The 19369-nt window shown below is 39.8% G+C and overlaps 1 protein-coding gene across 1 annotated transcript in view; it reads right to left on the bottom strand.

The window, feature by feature from the left end:
- Nucleotides 1-19369, bottom strand: part of ABCB11 (ATP binding cassette subfamily B member 11) — a 101017-nt gene that overhangs the window by 69452 nt on the left and 12196 nt on the right. Inside the window, exons 2-5 of the mRNA XM_061436027.1 lie at nucleotides 14655-14768; nucleotides 13144-13165; nucleotides 9881-9932; nucleotides 8864-9102 (exon numbers count right to left, since the gene is read on the bottom strand). Coding sequence (XP_061292011.1) covers nucleotides 8864-9102; nucleotides 9881-9932; nucleotides 13144-13165; nucleotides 14655-14730 — 389 coding nt within the window. The 5' untranslated portion in view covers nucleotides 14731-14768. The remainder of the gene's footprint in view (nucleotides 1-8863; nucleotides 9103-9880; nucleotides 9933-13143; nucleotides 13166-14654; nucleotides 14769-19369) is intronic.

Genomic DNA, 19369 nt, shown 5'->3' with positions numbered 1-19369 from the left:
AATAGGTTGCCATTTCCTTCTCCAAAGGATCTTTCTAACCAAGGGATTGAACCCATGTCTCCTGCATTGGCAGGCAGATTTTTTACTACTGAGCCATAAGGGAAGCCCCTGTTACCTTCCCATAGAAAGAGAAAAACAATTTCTTCACCAAGTCTTTCTGCTGACCACAGCCCAGAAAGCTTTGCTCTCCTGGACAATCTCTAAGGCTGAAGTCAAAGAACTTGTGAGGAAGCAAGGAAGCTATACAGCATTTTCCCATCACAGCTATCACATTGTGACACAGGGTTTGGAATTGGCAGGGGCAGGAAGGGAAGAAAAAAAATGATTCTTAAATTGCTTTCGGGAAATAAGAAGTTTTGTCACTGGAAAATTAACACATTGGTTGATGATACATCTAAGCCACAGAGACAAGCTAGATATCCATTTCTTCAGATAATCAGAAAGTAGCATCTTTAGCCTAGATGTTCTCATTCTACCAGCTTTCTGCTTCTATCAGCCTTTCTTTTGTGACCCAAGTTTGAATTGTTCTCTCCCTCTACTGAATTCAGACCAAGTATTTAATTATAATTTATTTAATTCAGAACAGACTATTATTCCATGGCAGATTTTTATTGCCATTTTGCACTATTATTCAATATTTTTATTGAATATGTTTATTTCGAGTATATTCATGTTTCTCTTGCTAGTAAACCGCAAGTGACTTGAGAGCAAAGACTGCTTGCTTTCACTGCCGAGGCCTGATACAATACATTACACATAGTAGGTACTCAATTGTTTCTAGAATTTTCTTTCACTTGAAAAATACTAAAGAGGAAGGAAACAACTGCCCTTCTGACAGTCTCCAAACCAGCTAATATGTCTGTGTTTACCACATTCCTAGTTTTTCTTGATGATTTAAGGGGACCCCTAGAGTGAACAAGATCTAGAAAATCATAAACTTATATACAAGTATCCACAATCAGAGAGACCTTTTCAAAACCTAAATTCTTACAAAGATAGAGTGTATAAGGTAATATTATGAGTATTATGTATATTGTCACCCTGTTTATTTAACTTATATGCAGAGTACATCATGAGAAACGCTGGGCTGGAGGAAGCACAAGCTGGAATCAATATTGCCAGGAGAAATCTCAATAACCTCAGATATGCAGATGACACCACTCTTATGGCAGAAAGTAAAGAAGAACTAAAGAGCCTCTTGATGAAAGTGAAAGAAGAGAGTGAAAAAGTTGGCTTAAAGCTCTATATTCAGAAAAATAAGATCATGACATGCAGCCCCATCACTTCATGGCAAATAGATGGGGAAACAGTGGAAACAGTGGCTGACTTTATTTTTCTGGGCTTCAAAATCACTGCAGGTGGTGATTTCAGCCATGAAATTAAAAGACACTTACTCCTGGGAAGGAAAGTTATGACCAACCTAGACAGCATATTCAAAAGCAGAGACATTACTTTATCAACAAAGGTCCATCTAGTCAAGGCTATGGTTTTTCCAGTGGTCATGTATGGATGTGAGAGTTGGACTATAAAGAAAGCTGAACGCCAAAGAATTGGTGCTTTTGAACTGTGGTGTTGGAGAAGACTCTTGAGAGTCCCTTGGACTGCAAGGAGATCCAACCAGTCCATCCTAAAGGAGATCAGTCCTGGATGTTCATTGGAAGGACTGATGCTGAGGCTGAAACTCCAATGCTTTGGCCACCTCATGTGAAGAGGTGACTCATTTGAAAAGACCCTGATGCTGGGAAAGATTGAGGGCAGGAGGAGAAGGAGGCAACAGAGGATGAGATAGTTGGATGGCATCACCGACTCAATGGACATGGGTTTGGGTGGACTCTGGGAGTTGGTGATGGACAGGGAAACCTGGCGTGCTGCAGTTCATGGGGTCACAAAGAGTCGGACACGACTGAACTGAACTGATGAGTAAAGATTTCTAATGTACAAATGAGTGCATGCTCTTGGTTTTCTGTTTGTGAAATAAAATTTGTGTGTCCCCAAAACAGAAAACTATGAGCATTTGTCAGAAAGTTTTACTTAGATTCCCTGGGATGTATTTACTCTATAGACTATGGAAGCAGAGGTGAAAGAGTGCCTGTCATGAAAAATGCAATGCCAGTCATGGATGAAGGACCCATTGACTCAGCTGTGGGATTTAATGGGGCAAAGTTCAGGAGAACTGCATCACTGTTGGGGGGTGTGGATAGGAACATGTGTGGTTTGTGGTTCTTCTCACTCATGAGGCACCCCAGAGATGAATCATTAACTCAGTTTTATTTATTCCGGGAAGAATCATTAGAGTTTTAAAGACTACTTGGGAATATTTCTGGGACAATAGGGCAAGCCTATCAGAAACTGTTAGGAAGGAAAACAGGAGATTGACTTCGATCCTTTGACTGCACATTAGACTCTTTATCATCTGCATGGTGGAAAATTATTGTGATTATAAAATCCTAGAAAGTATTCTATAAACTTTATAGGTGATTTGAGTGTCTTTCTTTTTAACACCAAACTGACATACGCCTTCTTGAGTAAATTAAGATTGCCCTGGCACATTTGTCAAAGAGAGAAGAGGGGAGAAAAATATCATTTAGAGGGAACAGGTAAAATAGATGATATGAGGATTCTTGCCTTGCTTTTTATGAAAAATAAGATAAATAAAATTGAATCACTCAATGATATGAGTTTGAGCAAACTCCAGGAAATAGTGAAAGATAAGAAAGCCTGGTGCACTGTAGTCCATGGGGTCACAAAAAATCAGACATGACTTAGCGACTGGACAACAGCAATGTATACCAAGGTTTCAGATGTACTAAAGACTTAGGTTTCTCATTGAAGATACCTAGGAGGTCTTTATGACAAGAGGCATTGACTCACCAGAAGCTCTCTTTTCACTAGGGTTTTTATGAACTGTAGGGGTTCATAGGGGTTCTTATACACTGTAGACTCAGTAGCATTGACACCTTAGAGCAGGTCCCCAACCTCTGGGCCACATACAGGTACCTCCCATTAGCTCAGTGGCAGAATTAGGTTAGAAACAAACTGTACAAGAAATGCAATGCACTTGAATCATCTTGAAACCATCCTCCCCACACCCAATCCATGGGGAAAAAATGTCTTCCACAAAATCAGTCCCTGCTGCCAAGAAGGTTGTGGACCATTGCATTAGAGTGCATATCAGTGGCAACCCAGCTGGTAGAAATGTATCCATATCCTACTTCCAAAATAGCAAGGGTCCATATTCCTCAATGCGTGGGACATTGACCTATGGACAAATGATTTATTACTAGGTAAAGATGCTTTATAGAATACCCTCACACTATGCTAGCACATTGCCAGAATGGCTAATGCAATTGTGAGATATATTACAGAGAGATTATGCATGCCCTTTATCTAGTTTTCCCCCAGTGGTAACATCTTGCAAAACTATTGGACATTATCACAACCAGGATGTTGACTTGGATACAATGAAGAGCAGAATATTTTCTTTATTCAAAGATTCCTTATGTCACCCTTTGATATCTACACATATTTCCATCTTTCTCACATTTCTGGAGACCAGAAGTCTGAGATCAGCTTCACAGGATTGAAATCAAGGTGCCGGCGGGGGTGCACTTTCTCCAAAGGCTCTAGAGGAGAATCTGTTTCTTTCTCTTCCAGCTTCAGGTAGCTACAGGTGTTCCTGAGCTTGGGACCTCACTTCAGGCCCTTATAGGCACCTTTTGTCTCTTTCTCTCTCTAAAGTCAGATCTCCTTCTGCCTCTTTTTAGTAACCGTCTTTTTTAAAAATACTCATGATTGCAGTTAGGGCTCACCTGGGTAATCCAGTTTACTCTCCCCAATCCCAAGATATTTTAGTTAATTATATCTGCATAGACTCTTTTTCCCATACAAGGTAACATTCACAGAAATATCGTAGATATCTTTGGGGGCCGTTATTCAGCCTACTGGAGCTACAGTCAGGGCTTCCCAGGTGGCTCAGTGGTAAGGAATCCACTTGCCAATGCAAGGAGTTACAGGAGATTCAGATTCAATCCCTGGGTCAGGAAGATCCCCTGGAGGAGGAAATGGCAACCCACTCCAGTATCCTTGCCTGGAAATCTCAGTCCATACGGTGGCAAAGAGTCAGACACAACTGAGCATGCATGCATGCATGGAGAAACAGTCAAGATACAGATAATAACAAGCATTGGTGTGAGTGTGAAGAAACTGGAACCCTCACACATGTTAAGTGTCAGTCACTCAGTCATGTCCGGCTGTTTGTGACCCCATGGACTGTAGCCCACCAGGCTCCTCTGTCCATGGAATTCTCCACACAAGAATACTGGAGTGGATTGCCATTTCCTTCTCCAGGGGATCTTCCCAACCCAGGAATCGAACCCAAGTCTCCTGCATTACAGGCAAATTTTTTACTGTCTGAGCCACTCGGGAAGCTCATAAAATGGTACAGCCATTTTGAAAAACAGTCTAGAAATTCTGCAATTATATGTTAAACATATAATTAACATCTGACCCAGTAATCCCCTTTCTAGGTATCTACTCAAGAAAAATGAAAACATGTGTCCATAGGAAACCATGTACACAAACGTTCATAGCAGCATTTGTAATAACTGAAAAAAGGAAACAACTCAAATGTCCATCAACTGATGAATGGATAAATCCACACATTATATCCACACAATAAATGTATTATATTCATACAATGAAATATTATTCAGCAATTAAAATAAATGAAGTATTGATTTATGCTATTAATACCACATGGATGAACCTTGGAAACATTAGGCTAAGTTGAAGAACCTGGTCACAAAGGCCCACATATTGTATGATTCCATTTACATGAAATGTCCAGAATAAGCAAATCTACAGAGATGGAAAGTAGATTAGTGGTTGTCTAGGGCTGAGGGGAGGATGGGGAACTGGGGAGTGAAATTTAAGTGATAGTAAAATAACAAACGGAGAAGGCAATGGCACCCCAGTCTAGTACTCTTGCCTGGAAAATCCCATAGACGGAGGAGCCTGGTGGGCTCCAGTCCATGGGGTCGCTAAGAGTCGGACACGACTGAGCGACTTCACTTTGACTTTTCACTTTCATGCATTGGAGAAGGAAATGGCAACCCACTCCAGTGTTCTTGCCTGGAGAATCCCAGGGACAGCAGAGCCTGATGGGTTGCCGTCATGGGGTCGCACGGAGTTGGACACAACTGAAGCGACTTAGCAGCAGCAGCAAAATAACAAAAATGTTCTAAAATTGATTGCGGTGATAAATGCATAGCTCTGTGAATATACTAAAAGCCACTGAGCTGTATACTTTAAGTGGGTTAATTTTATGGTATATGAATTAAATCCTGATAAAACTGTTTTTCAAAGTACGTGATCTTCAGTGTCTAACTTCAAAATAGTACCTGAGTGCATAAGATAAATGTATATTGCTAAGAACATAGACTGAAATCCAAGAGGAAGTACAGACTTAGATTTCTGCATCAACACATCCATGTTGAGTAGGGAAGGACGAACATCCCAGTGGTCGTGGGCCATTCTCCAAGGAGCCCCTTATTATTTTTGCCTCCTGGCATTCACGCTCCTGTGTAGTCCTCTCCCAAATTACACCAGAGTTGGTCTGTGTGACCAACAGAAAACAGCAGAAATGATGGTATGTCGCTTCCACAATTAAGTTATAAGGCCTTGTAGCTTCCATTTGAGTTTTACATTTTAATTGGATTTTTAAAAAAAAGTAAACTGCATCGTGATTTTTTTTTCTTTCTTCTTTCATTCTGTTACCTTATTATTTGACTACTCTGAGAAAACAAATTCTGAGAAGCTAATTAGAAGGCCTAATGTTCTGCCATCCTTCTCAGCCTTATTCACTCAGCCATTTGGAAGCCTCCAGCCCAAAATTCCACCGAATGGATGATAACTAATATGTCGAAATCAATATAATGAAAGAGAAAAGCCAGCTCCTACATTGTACATGCATGTTTATGTTGATAAGATCACTGAGTTGCTTGTATAGTCCAAGACTAGCACACTGATTAGAGTAGGTGGAGACGTTGTACTTTTAATGTTGTACTTTTTCCAAGAAAGAAATCTGTGAAAGAGTTGGGTAATTTTGGAGGCACATTCACTACTTCCTGGTAAGAAAACATCCCCTGCCTCTCTTCTGTCCCACCCAAGTTCATTTTCACAATGATCTCATCACATGAAAGCTAAACAAACATTTATTCAGAATACTGCTTATTAGCAGTATTCTTGTCAGTGACCATAATAACTCACATTTAAAATATTTAGCTCTTCAGTGTGAGCTCCTAGTAAAGGCCTAAGAAAGTTGTGGTCTACACAATTTCAAATAGCCTTATGAAAAAAAATTTTTTTAAAAAGACAGATATCTATTTACATGCTTGGTATCATGTGAATTCAGCCAAAGCCAAGGAATTTCTGAAAGCCCTTATTTGCTTTGAACAATTTGCTCACCTTCAAGTATATGACCCAGTAAGAATCAATAAAGTGTGAATAATGGGTATGTGCTAAGTTTCCCCAGTTGTGTCCAACTCTGCCACCCAATGGACTGTAACCCATCAGGTTTCTCTGTCCATGAGCTTCTCCAGACAAGAATACTGGAGTGGGTTGCCATTCCCTCCTCCAGAGGATCTTCCTGACCCACGGATTGAACCCACATCTTTTATGTCTCCTTTGGCATAAGAGACAGGTGGGTTCTTTACTGCTAGTGCCAGCTGGGAAGCCCAGTGAGTAATGGGTAGGCAGCCTTTCTAATGGATGCCAGTGATGCAGACATTAAGGGCATATTCATTCTTCAGTTTATCTAGTAAATATTTATGAGCACTTGTTATCTTGAATATGTCTCAAATACTGCTCCCTCTAACATTTATTTCCAATTTTTAAGGCATTATAGGATATACTTTCAGGATTTTTCACTTGAAGTGTTTGTTTTCATGAGTGTTATTAATTTATTGTTTTCCAGTTGCTCAGTTGTGTCTGACTCTTTGTGACCCATGGACTACAGCATGTCAGGCTTCCCTCTCCTTCACTATCTCCCAGAGTTTGCTCAAACTCATGTCTATTGAGTTGATGATGCCATCCAACTATCTCATCCTTCATCACCCTCTTCTCTTCCTGCCCTCAATATTTCCCAGTATCAGGGTCTTTTCCAATGAGTCAACTCTTCTCGTAGGATGGCCAAAGTTTTGGAGCTTCAGCTTCAACATCAGTCCTTCCAATGAATATTCAGGGTTGATTTCCTTTAGGATTGACTGATGTTATTAACAACTGGGGTCTTTTTACATATGTAAGTCTGAATGGATTTTTTTTTTCAAAGGGGGAAGTGATTAGTTCACATTTTGTAGTCATATCACTCTGTAAATATCAGTTCAAGTCTTCTGTTCTCCAACATAAATGAAAGAAAATAAAAGATTGTCATTGTGAATTCCCTGCGTGTCCAGTGGTTAGGACTCTGCAGTTACACTGCAGAGGACTCAGTTTCAATCCCTGGTTGGGGAACTAAGATCTTGCAAGCCACATGGTGCAAGTGAAAATATTTTAAAGACTGTCATTGAAGACAGTCTCTCTTTTATAAAAATTGTTATGTTACTTCCAAATTTAGAAGAGAAATATACACATTTATATGTTGGAAATTTATTTCTTATGAGTAGGCTTATTTTTTTAAGGATAATTCTGTACATTGTATGTTGTCCTGTACTTTTCTGTCAAGTGCTAACCAGTTTATAACTACATACTTATCTGCATGGTCATTGATTTCATGATGGTCTCACCAATTAGACGTGAGCTCCACAAAGATAAGGACCATTACTCATAAGACACCACTGTAGCCTTTATGCTTACACATTTTCCTGGTACATAACTGGTGTTCCAAAAATTTTGGTTGAATGAGTAGATGAATGAAAGATGCTAACAACAAATATTATAGAAGAACATCAGCAGTTTAGAAGGATTTGTCATAATCTGGAGTCAAGCCTATAGAAAAAATTTTAAATGGTGGAGAAAAATATGAATCACTTGAGGGAGCCATTCCGAGTACCTCTCTAGCCAGGATGTGCCCTGCTTTTGATTCTTGAACCTGAGTGAATTTATATGTGAAAATGATCTTGTTCTGGCCCTGAGGCAGCATGAGGCAGGCTGCAAAGTCCATGCTGTGACAGTGAGTCAACCCTGTGTATACTGCAGACTCACTGATTACGTGGCAGCCTATCAGGCTTATCACAGACAGAACAGGGACACAGTGAGCTCTGGCTAACTCTGCATGGCTGTCTTCTGTTCTTAGCACCACACCACTCTTTCACAGCAACTCAACTGCTAGTTGAGGCCAGTGACCCCTACTCCAAGTCCGAAAGCACAGGAATGATGAAATTCCCATTGTAGAGAAAAGACTAGTGTCAAGTGGGTCATCAGCCACCGCCACAGAAGTTGGGGGACAAAAGAGAAGAGAGGAAGGAACGAAAGAGGGGAGGACGGAAGAAAGAGGAAGGGAAGAAAAGGAGGTCTCAGATATGAGGAATGACAAGGACTCAAGTAAAATTTATGAGTCACCTTCCAATGATATTAAGTATCGATAGTGTCATTCTCGAGCCTACGGTCTACAAAGCGTGAAATTTGGGTAAATATTTAATGAGTAATTTCCAATTCTGTGTTTTGTTGCTGTTGTTGGGATTTTAAAACCCAGTGGAATAAGAACATCAGGGCAGAGTAATTTATAGAAATATGTGTAAATATGTTTCTGTTCACTCCATGTTAGATACCACTCCAGGTCCTTCCATAAGGTTCTCTTTACACATTTTGAATTACAATCTAAGATATGAGCAAAAAAAAAAAAAAGTAAAAACAAATAGCAGCCTACCCGCAGCGTGTCCCATTTGTCATGTTCTGGTTGAGGGAGTCGTTGGTCCACACTATGGTGTTATTCACACATGCTTTTCCAGGGATACTGAGTTCTTGTAATTCCATGTCATACTCAATAAAAACATCTGTCATTGTGCCAAAAATGAGTAGCACGCCTGGATAGGCTACTCCATGGAGAAGTGCACATAAACTCCCCATAGACATCAGGCAAATGTCAATCTTTGAAGAAAATCGAAACTTGAAAAACAAAGGATTCAGAGATCATCTATGGGTGAAAAGCAGGAGAGGTAGGAGGACTATTTAATTTTAGTTACTAGATTCTGATAAATAGTGTTCAACACCAAGTCTTAAGGGAATCGTTTTAATTGAAATGTAGAGTTTCACTAACACTGAAATAAACGATGCATCAATTATCCAAGTCATTAAACTGTTACCCTGTTAACTCATGTTCTTTCTTTTCTAGCCTCTTAATTCATTCTCTTTACCCCAAGAGCTGACTTTAGTTCTTAGCTTTTCATCCCCAACTTAGAGGGAAAAAAATCACTGACGCTGATGCTATTGCCATGTAGATGCTCCATATGGCTTATTCAGCAATAGTAGAAATTGGCTCCCAGAACTGATATTGATCATGAAGAGCATCTGCTTGTGCCCCGAAATGTCTCCATTTTGCAAATTTGAAGAAAATACCTACACTATGGAACTTCTAAAGGCATCATAAGAAAAAATATGCATAACATGATTACTGTGACAATTTTCCTCACTAAAATGATCATTAGGGACTTAGAGATTATCTTCTAGAACACTTTTCTGATCTACCAGATAGAATGTGTGTTTAATCAGCAATAGTTTCTAATTACTAATCCACATGTTGTCACGTAGACAAAGTTTATGACTGAAACAAGTGATCACTATAGTTAACCACCTGCCAATATGACTAAAAAATTAACATTTTCTCCATGATCTGAACAACTCACAGTTGCAAAACCTATGCCATTAATCAGCATAGTTTTATTACCAATCGAAAGAAGCCAACTTGACTGCTACCACCTTTCTTCTCATCTTGTAACCTGAGGAGAAAAACAGGGATTTACAGACCATCCTTTCCAAAACAATGAGAAATTCTCCCTAAATTGTCACTTCATGAGTCATTCTTTAGTAAGAATGAAAGTCCCCACTGGCTGTGAAATTCTTTCCAAAACTGATATCTTAAAAACTGGCTATTACTTTTAGATTTACCTCTTCTAGCAATTTCAATATAGCTGTGTCTCTTCTTCAGTAGAGATTCACTGAGGTTTTTTCAGAGAGGTTTTTTCTCTCTTTGAGAGAAAGCAAAAAGTACTCTGCACCCCCAGTTGCAGTAACAAATAACTGTGGAACCTCAGTGTTGACCCTCAATTTATATCTACCTTCATTTCCTTGTGAGTAAATTTTGGTGGTTGTATTATCTAATTTATTGCTTCTAGCTCTTACTTGCAGCTACATCAAATAGTGCTGATATGAAACATTCAAAAACTCCCATACTTCCCTTAAAACCACATTTACTTACTATTTCTTATTCAATTTATTGCTCAGAAAATTGTACTTAACCCATTCTTGAACTTTCTAATGCCAAAGAGGTCTAATTCACCTAAGTTATCTACCCACAAATACATCTTGGGTCTTATTTTCACCTGGAACCGCTCTACTCCATTGGCTCTTTGGGAATACCCATGCATCTTGTTTTCTCACCTCCTTCCTCCTTCCATACCTATTTGTCATCTCAGTTGAGACCCACAGTTCTTTGTGTGTTAGCTGCTCAGTCATGTCCCACTCTCCCACCAGGCTCCTCTATCTCTGGAATTTCCCAAGGCAAGAATACTGGAGTGGGCTGCCATTTCTTCCTCCAGAGGATCTTTTCAACCCAGGGATCAAACCTGGGTCTCCTGCATTGCAGATGGATTCTTTACCATCTGAGCCACCAGGGAAGCCCAGTTCTTTAAACCCTCCATTTACTTACAATCACTAAACACCATCAAGATTCTCCTTCCTTCGACTTGCCTGGTGATACACTGGATAAGAGTCTGCCTGTCAATGCAGGGGACAGGGGTTCAACCTCTGTCTGGGAAGTTTCCACATGCCTTGGAGCAACTAAGCCCATGCGTCACAACTACTGAGCCAGTGCTCTAGAGTCCACAAGCAGCAACTACTGAAGCCATGCACCTGGAGCCTGTGCTCTGAAACAGGAGAAACCACTGCAATGAGAAGCCCAGACGGAGAGTAGCCCCACTCTCTGCAACTAGAGAAAGCTAGAGCAAAGCAACAAAGACCTGTCACAACCAAAGATAAAGTGAAAAAAAAAAAAAAGATTCTCCCTCCTCCAGGCATTCTAGGTCCCATTGCCAGCCATTTGGACCATGCTTTCACCATCATCCTCAATCCTTTTTTCCAAATTCATCTTTGGAAACTCCATCTCTGCATTTCGCTGTTCCCCCTTCTCCTTCCGAAGCCAGGCTGTTTGGCCTGCTGAAGACAACCTCTCCACCGTCTAAACAGATATCAACACATGTTGTGCTTAGCGCTCAGCTGCCCTAAGCTTCCCTTCCAGCTCAGGGTGGAATCACAAACCCTTGCTGACACGTCCAAAGCCCTCTGTGATCTGGCCAGTTGACTCTCTTACCTTGTTTCCTCCTGCTTCACTCCACCCGAGCCGCCTGGCCTTTCTGCTGACTTTCATCCGCACCAAATCTGTTCCCACCTCTGAGTGTTTGCACTTGCTATTTCCTCTCACCAAAGTGTTCTTTCTTTGGATAATAGAGTGGAGAACTCCCTCACCTCCTTCATACCTTCTCTCAAAAGCTGCCTTTTCAAGGGGGCCATCCATGGTCAAAGTCTTTATAATTTCAACTGTCCCCCCACATCATTTCAAATCTCCATTTCCATGTTTGTTGTTTTTTCTTAGAAAGGGGATGATAAATTATCATTATCTACCATGCTATATATTTTATTTATTTATGGTGTTTATTATGTCTCCCTCACTAAAGGGGAGAACTCTTCAAAGGCATGTTAAGTTCCTCAAGACAGAGATTTTTGCCTATTTTTTTTCTTTTCTATATCCTCAGCACCTAAACCAGTGGCTGATACCCAATATGTGTGTATGTGTATTAGTTGCTCAGTTGTGTCCGACTCTTTGCAACCCCATGGACTGTAGCCCACCAGGCTCCTCTGCTCATGGAATTCTCTAGGCGAGAATACTGTAGTGGGTTGCCATTTCCTTCTCCAGGGGATCTTCCCAGCCCAGGGATTGAACCCATGTCTCCTGGATTGCAGGCACATGCTTTACCAGGCAGATGATACCCAGGAAGTCCTCAATTAATATTTGTGAAATGAATAGATGAATGTGGTCTCCAACCTCAACTCAACCCAAGGTACTATACTTAATTCCTCTACAGATTGTTCCCACTCCCCTCAGCGGCTTTATCAAACTTTCACTGTGATCTTCTCACTCTTCATTACCACATCTATGCAGACATAGGTTCATTTTCTCTAAAAACCAAAGTACTCACTCAACCTTCCTGCTCATCCTCTCACTGAAGCTCATTTATCTGCATCCTTCATTTCTCTGCATCCATGCCCTTTTCCATCTGTTTCCCACCCAATGAGACAAGAGTGGTTCTTCTGTCCTCAACTGACCCTACCATTCCAAGTAAAATACTACTGTTACCACAACCACCAGCTCTCTTTGTCATGCAGTATTAACACTTAAAATGTTTTACACATCTTCAGCCTTTACCTTTCCACCACCTCCATTTCAGAAACTTAGCTGGCATCCTTATCTCCTAAATCAGACTCCATTAATCCTGTCCTCAAGTCAAATTAGGATAAACTGATATTTGGTTTCTAAGAGAATTTTAACTCTTAAAGAGAAATATCTAGTCACTACATTTTAGGTTTCTACAATTTGCTTTTGGGAAGAATTGGGATTTTCTTCTGTAAAAAGAACTTCCTCTGCAACCATGAAATCTTACATATCCAAAATTTCCTCTGCTTGTTTAAGTCAGAAATTCTGTGGGGTTCCTGGACATATAGGGGATATTTGAACCTTATCCATAAGGAATATTCCCAAAGATTTTTGAAATCAAATTATAGTAATGTTTTAAAGAGAAAAAGAATGGATTATATACACCATTTGTAGGCAGTGCAACATATATAAAACATATATTACTTCTGCTTTGTGCCTTTGATATGAATATTAGGGGAATTATTTTGAAAATGTGTTGCATTGTTGAAGCAGTCACTTACTTTGATTTTTTATCATTGTTATCTGTCAGAATAAAAACAATACATAAAGCAGTTAATCATAATGACAAAATGAAACATAATCATTAACAATTTTGCTCTGGAAAAACATTTCTATGATTATTTTATTCATGGAACAATACAAAATAATTATTTGCTTTTTCACCTTTCTCTCTCTTCCTCCGTATTATAGAAGAAAACACCCTTTCACATATAGGACTGCTCCCTTGACTACATTTTCTCCAGAAAATGAAATCTTTTTATCTTCTGTATGCTAACTAAAGACCAATATTTGTAAATTAGTTACAGAAAAATCTGATTTTTTTTGAACTACCAAATAAAATGAATACTTATTTATTGTTTGTTTTTTTTAGAAACATCAGAATTTATCTACTTAAAATACAGACCATAAATCTACTTAAAATACAGACCATAAAATACAGACAATATGATGTCATTGACACCCCTGTGCCAGTAGAAGCCATAGAATTGAGGCATATATTATTTTCCCCAGCATAGGTCAGAGCAGATGGAAGGGAAGAAGTGAAAGTGGGGGTTCAGGGTCATGGGCATAGGGAAGCCACAGTGAAAGGAACCCAGGATTTTAATGTCAACCATCATTATGGGACAGCACATCCTGGTTCCCCTGGCATTTTCATTTCGTTTCATACAGAGTAAAGAGGCATTATAGTGTAGACAAAGATTAACTTCTCATATTTGGGAATCAGAACTGGGTTAGGATTATGGCTCCTTTAATCAATAGCCATGCAATCTTTGTCAAGCTTAAGATAATGTATCTAAGTCTCAGTTTCCTTTTCTATAAAATGTCAAATCATAGGACTTTTGAAAATAATAATAGCATAGAATCATCTGCCTTACCACACTCTAGGTGCTGGTGCTATGGATCCCCATGCACTTTACCTCTCTCTGGCCAGCAGTGTCTTTGTACCATTCCTCTCAGAGAGCAATGCTCACTAAATGCATATTACTATAATCAATTATAGCAATATATGAATAAAGGTAATAATAATGAAAGTATTGAAAGTGTTAGTCACTCAGTCATGTCTGACTTTTTGCGACTCCATGGACTGTAGCCCACCAGGCTCCTCTGTCCATGGAATTCTCCAGCCAAGAATACTGGAGTGGATAGCCATTCCCTTCTCCAGGGGATCTTCTTGACCCAGGGATCAAACCCAGCTCTCCTGCATTTCAGGCAGATTCTTTACCATCTGAGCAAGTGCTAAAACAACCCCAGTCTATCCAGGGAAAAAATATTTATAGTGAGATGCTTTCACTCTCCCAGGATTTATGCGTTCTTACCTAGCACTCTCAGCAGTTACATTACATGGATTCTTGGGAGAAATACCCAGGTTGTGCAAGAAGAATATGAGGTAATAATTCTACTTATTGTTGCTGAATTTTCTCTGCTCCTTGAATATCTTCACTAGTTTGTTCCACTTTTGTTTTCACCTTTTTTTTTTGTATAAGAGACAATAAGATAAAAGGCCACTTACATGAGCTGTCTGACTCAAAACCATGATTGTCCTCTCCAAATTTCTTCACACTGCGAAGAATTACTGAGTCAGACATAACAATTGCAGTTCACAGCAAGAAAAAAAAAAAAAAACCTAGAAAATAAAAGAAAAGAGTGACTGCAGAGGAAGACAAGATAGCGAAGGAGTAGCCAGATGTGCAGTACATCTCTCTCTGTGGATACATCAGGAATACACCTTCAGATGCAGAAGATCTCGCAGAACACCAGCTGAGAGCAGACAGGAGTCCCTGATCACTGGAAAGGAATATATAGATCCAAAACTCAGCAGGACAAAGGAAGGAAGGGGAAAAGAGGAGGATGAGCAGGACCGGACCTGCACCTGGGGTTAGGGGAACTGAAGCAGGGGTCAGATCCCCAAATTGAGGCAATCGTTGGAGACACAGGGGAAGTATTTGAGGCTGTTGGAGAGTGAAGCAGCTGATCTGGGACTGTCTGAATGGAGTGAGAACCAGACAATCCTTGCTGCAGCCGTATGTACCCTGGTCAGGGACCCAAGTCTCCTGAAATACACAGTGTCTGGGAGCTGGAGCATAGGGACTGGAGAGCAATCCCCGGGTGAGGGTTGCTGATGACTGCTGGGAGACAGCCCAGAGGGACATGAGGGAGGAGTCATGGTGGAGAATATCTTTGGAGAAATGCTGAGTAGCCACTGAAGCAAAGCAGTACTGCTGAGTCATGCGCAGGGGGAGGAGCCATCACTGTAGCTTCTCTCCCCCCACACGCTAGTGCTGGCAACTGACCAATAGAGAAAGACCCCAGAGAGGGTCACCCTATGAGTGTCTGAGGCAAGAGCAATAGAGAAGGACCCCAGCCAGTGGAGACCTTTGAGTGCCAGCTGCACCAAGCAACAGAGAAGAACTAGCCAGAGAGGTCTTTTGAATGCCAGCTGCCAGAGGCTAGAAAAAGACTGTAATATAGCTCCTGTGCCTGAGGCCACCAGCATCTCTGCACACTTGGCACCACCAAGGTCCCTGTGATCCAAGCAACTGAGCCACCTCCACACCCGGTCCTCACTAAGGCAGACCTAAGTCTTCCAGGGCAGCCTCAGGAGCAAACTCCTGTGGATGACCCACACGCAGAGGTGGGGATAAAACCACAATTGAACTCCAAGGGCAGTGTGGCTAAGGAAGAGGATCAAAAGCCTTTCCACCAGCTGTACAAGGTGCAGATTAAATCCACATGATCAATGAGGAAGACTGTGTCTATGGAATATATAAAAGGACAGTGAGAGCTATCACAAAAGAAAACACACTAGCTCTAGTAGCTGTGGACATTGCGGGCAAGAACATGGCAGGAATAGGGCCAGATCAGTCTGAGCTGTTCCCACAGCAGGTCCAGACATCAGGCCGGTATTGGAGGGCATCCCAGGGAGGCAGAGGTGGACTGTGACTCACAGTGAAGGAAAGGACACTGGCAGCTGAGATCCAAGAAAAGCACGTATTATTGTTCATATATTTTAATTTGTTCTGTAGTTGATCCTAGTTTTTTTATCTTCTTTTTTTTTTTTCTTTGTTGCTATGGTTGTTGATTTTATTATTACTATTAACTCTAAGTTTTTGAGAATTTTTTTAATCACACTTTTGGTTTCCTTTATATACTTATACCTTTTCATTGGTTTTTGTGATTCTGTAGGGCTTTTTTCTTTTTAAAATTTTGTTTGTTTGTTTGTTTGCTTTTCTTACCGTTCTTTTCCTGCTGTAGTTATTCTTTAATATATATAAATATTTTATTTCTTCCTTTTCTTTCGTTATTTCACCCTGTTTGTAAGTTCGTTTGTTTTCTTTGCTTATTCTCCAGTTGACACTCTGCTTTGGTCTTGTTTACCAATTTGTGTTTTAGTTAGTTTTGTTTTTAATTGGTTGGTATCATTTTTGGTTTTCTTTGCTTTCCAAGTCACTCTCTTGAACTTTCTTGTCTTTGGACTATTTTGGGTTTTGTGTGTGTGTGTGTTCCTTTGTTTTTGTTATTATTTGCTTGATTTTGTATTTACCATTTGTCTGGGCTCCTCTTTTATTTATTATTTTGTTTTGTTTTGCTATTTTTGTGTTTTTGTTTTATTCCCCTTTAATGCAATAACAAATGGCTTGTGGAGTGTCAGTTCCCCAGGCAAAGATTGGGCCTGAGCCTTTGGAGTGGAAGCTCTGAATCCAGGACAGTGGACTGCCAGAGACCTACTGACACCAGGGAGTATTGATTATTGAGAACTTCCATGAAGACCTCCACTTGTGTCTAAGACCTGGAATCACCCAACTGCCAGCAGCACCCAGTGCAAGACACCTCACCCAGCCAACAGGTAAGACAAAAAACACAAACCCAATCATTAGCGGAGAGGCTTGCCACAGACACCTCAAGACCGACCACCTCACAAATCCTGTCCATCAGAGGGAAAAAAAACTCACCTCCTCCTATCAGAATGCAGACACAAGTACCTCCCAACACAAAGCCGACACAAACCACTGGACCAACCTCACCCACCGAGGGCAGTAACCAAAAGGAAGAAGGTATATGACTCAAAAGCCTGGGAAAAGAAGACCTCAGACAAAGTAAGCTGGAAAAAAATGAAAAGACAGAGAAATATTACACAAATGAAGGAACAAGGTAAAAATTCACAAGACCAAATAAACAAAGAGGACATATGCAAACTACATGAAAAAGAATTCAAAATAATGATAGTAAAGATGACCCAAAACCTCAAAAATAGAATGGAGAAAATGCAAGGGTCAATTAACACATTTAACAAAGACCTAGAAGAAATTAAGAATAAACAGGGACAAGCAACACAATTACTGAAATTAAAAATACTCTACAAGAAATCAATAGCAGAATAACTGAGGCAGAAAAACAGATAAATGAGCTGGAAGACAGAATAGTGGAAATAACTGAAGAACAGCATAAGAGGAGAATGAGAAGAATTGAGGATAGTCTCAGAAACCTCTGGGACAATATTAAAGGTACTAACATTTGAATTGTAGGCGTCCTAGAAGAAGACGAGAAAAACAAAGGGTCTGAGAAATTTTTTGAAAAGATTATAGTTGAAAACTTCCCAAAACTTCCCTAATTGACAAAGAAATAGTCAATCGATCCAAGAAGCACAGAGTTCCATAGAGGATAAACCCAAGGAGAAACATGCCAAGACACATACTAATCAAGCTAACAAAGATTAAACACAGAGAAAGAATATTAAAAACAGCAAGGGAAAAGCAGAAAGTAACATACAAAAGGAACCCCATAAGATTAACAATTGATCTTTCAGCAGACACTCTGAAGACCAGAGGAAATGGCAGGATGTATTTAAAGTACTGAAAGAGGAAAATATACAACCAAGATTACTCTACCTGGCAAGGATCTCATTCAAAGTTGATGGAGAAATCAAAAGTTTTACAGACAAACAAAAGTTGAGAGAATATAGCCCTCCTAAACCAGTTTACAACAATGTTAAAGAGATCTATAGGCAAGAAACATAAGAGAAGGAAAAGACCTATAAAAACAATTTTGAAGAATGCCAATAGGAAAGTATATATCAATAATTACTTTAAATGCAAATGGATTAAATGCTCCAACCAAAACATACAGACAGGCTAAATGGATACAAAAACAAGACCCACATATGTGCTGTCGACAAGAGACCCACTTCAGACCTAGAGGCACACACAGACTGAACGTGAGAGGATGGAAAAAGATATTCCATGCAAATGGAAATCAAGGGAAAGCCAGAGTAGCAATTTTCATATCAGACAAAATAGACCTTAAAATAAAGAAAACTAAAAGAAATAATGAAGGTCACTACATAATGATCAAGGGATCAATCCAAGAAGAAGACATAACAATTGTAAGTATTTATGCACACAACATAGGAGCACCACAATACATAAAGCAAACGCTAACAGACATAAAAGGAGAAATGGACAGTAACACAATAGTAGTACGGGACTTGATATTCTACTTTCACCAATGGAGAGATCATCAAAACAGAAAATTAATAAGGAAACATGGTGTTAAATGACACATTAGACCAGATGGAACCTAATTGATATCTTCAGGACATTTCATCTAAATGCAGAACAATACACTTTCTTCTCAAGTGACACGGAATATTCTCAAGCATAGACCACATCTTGAGTCAAAAATCAAACCTCAGTAAGATTTAAGACAACTGAAATTGTATCAAGCGTCTTTTATGACGACAATGCTATGAAACTAGATATCAATTACAGGGGGAAAAACAACAGTAAAAAAGCAGAAACACATGGAGATTAAACAGTACATTTCTAAATAATGACCAGGTTACTGAAGAAATTAAAAGGGAAATAAAAAAATTCCTAGAAACAAATGCAATGAAAACATGATGACTCAAAACCTACGGGATGCAGCAAAACTGTTCTAAGAGGCAAGCTTATAGCAATACAGTCCTACCTTAAGAAACAAGAAAAACATCAAATAGACAACCTAATTTTACACCTAACACAACTGGAAAAGAACAAAAACCCTCAAGGTTAATAGAAGGAAATAAATCATAAAGATCAGAGTAGAAATAAAGGAAAAAATAGTAAAGACTAATAAAACTGATGGAGAAGGAAATGGCAACCCACTCCAGTGTTCTTGCCTGGAGAATCCCAGGGACAGGGGAGCCTGGTGGGCTGCTGTCTATGCGGTCGCACAGAGTCAGACACGACT

This window comes from Bos javanicus, chromosome 2, assembly GCF_032452875.1.
Source record: "Bos javanicus breed banteng chromosome 2, ARS-OSU_banteng_1.0, whole genome shotgun sequence".
Taxonomy (NCBI): domain Eukaryota; kingdom Metazoa; phylum Chordata; class Mammalia; order Artiodactyla; family Bovidae; genus Bos; species Bos javanicus.
The sequence above is the reverse complement of the archived record's forward strand: the minus strand, read 5'-3'. Positions and strand labels throughout refer to the sequence as shown.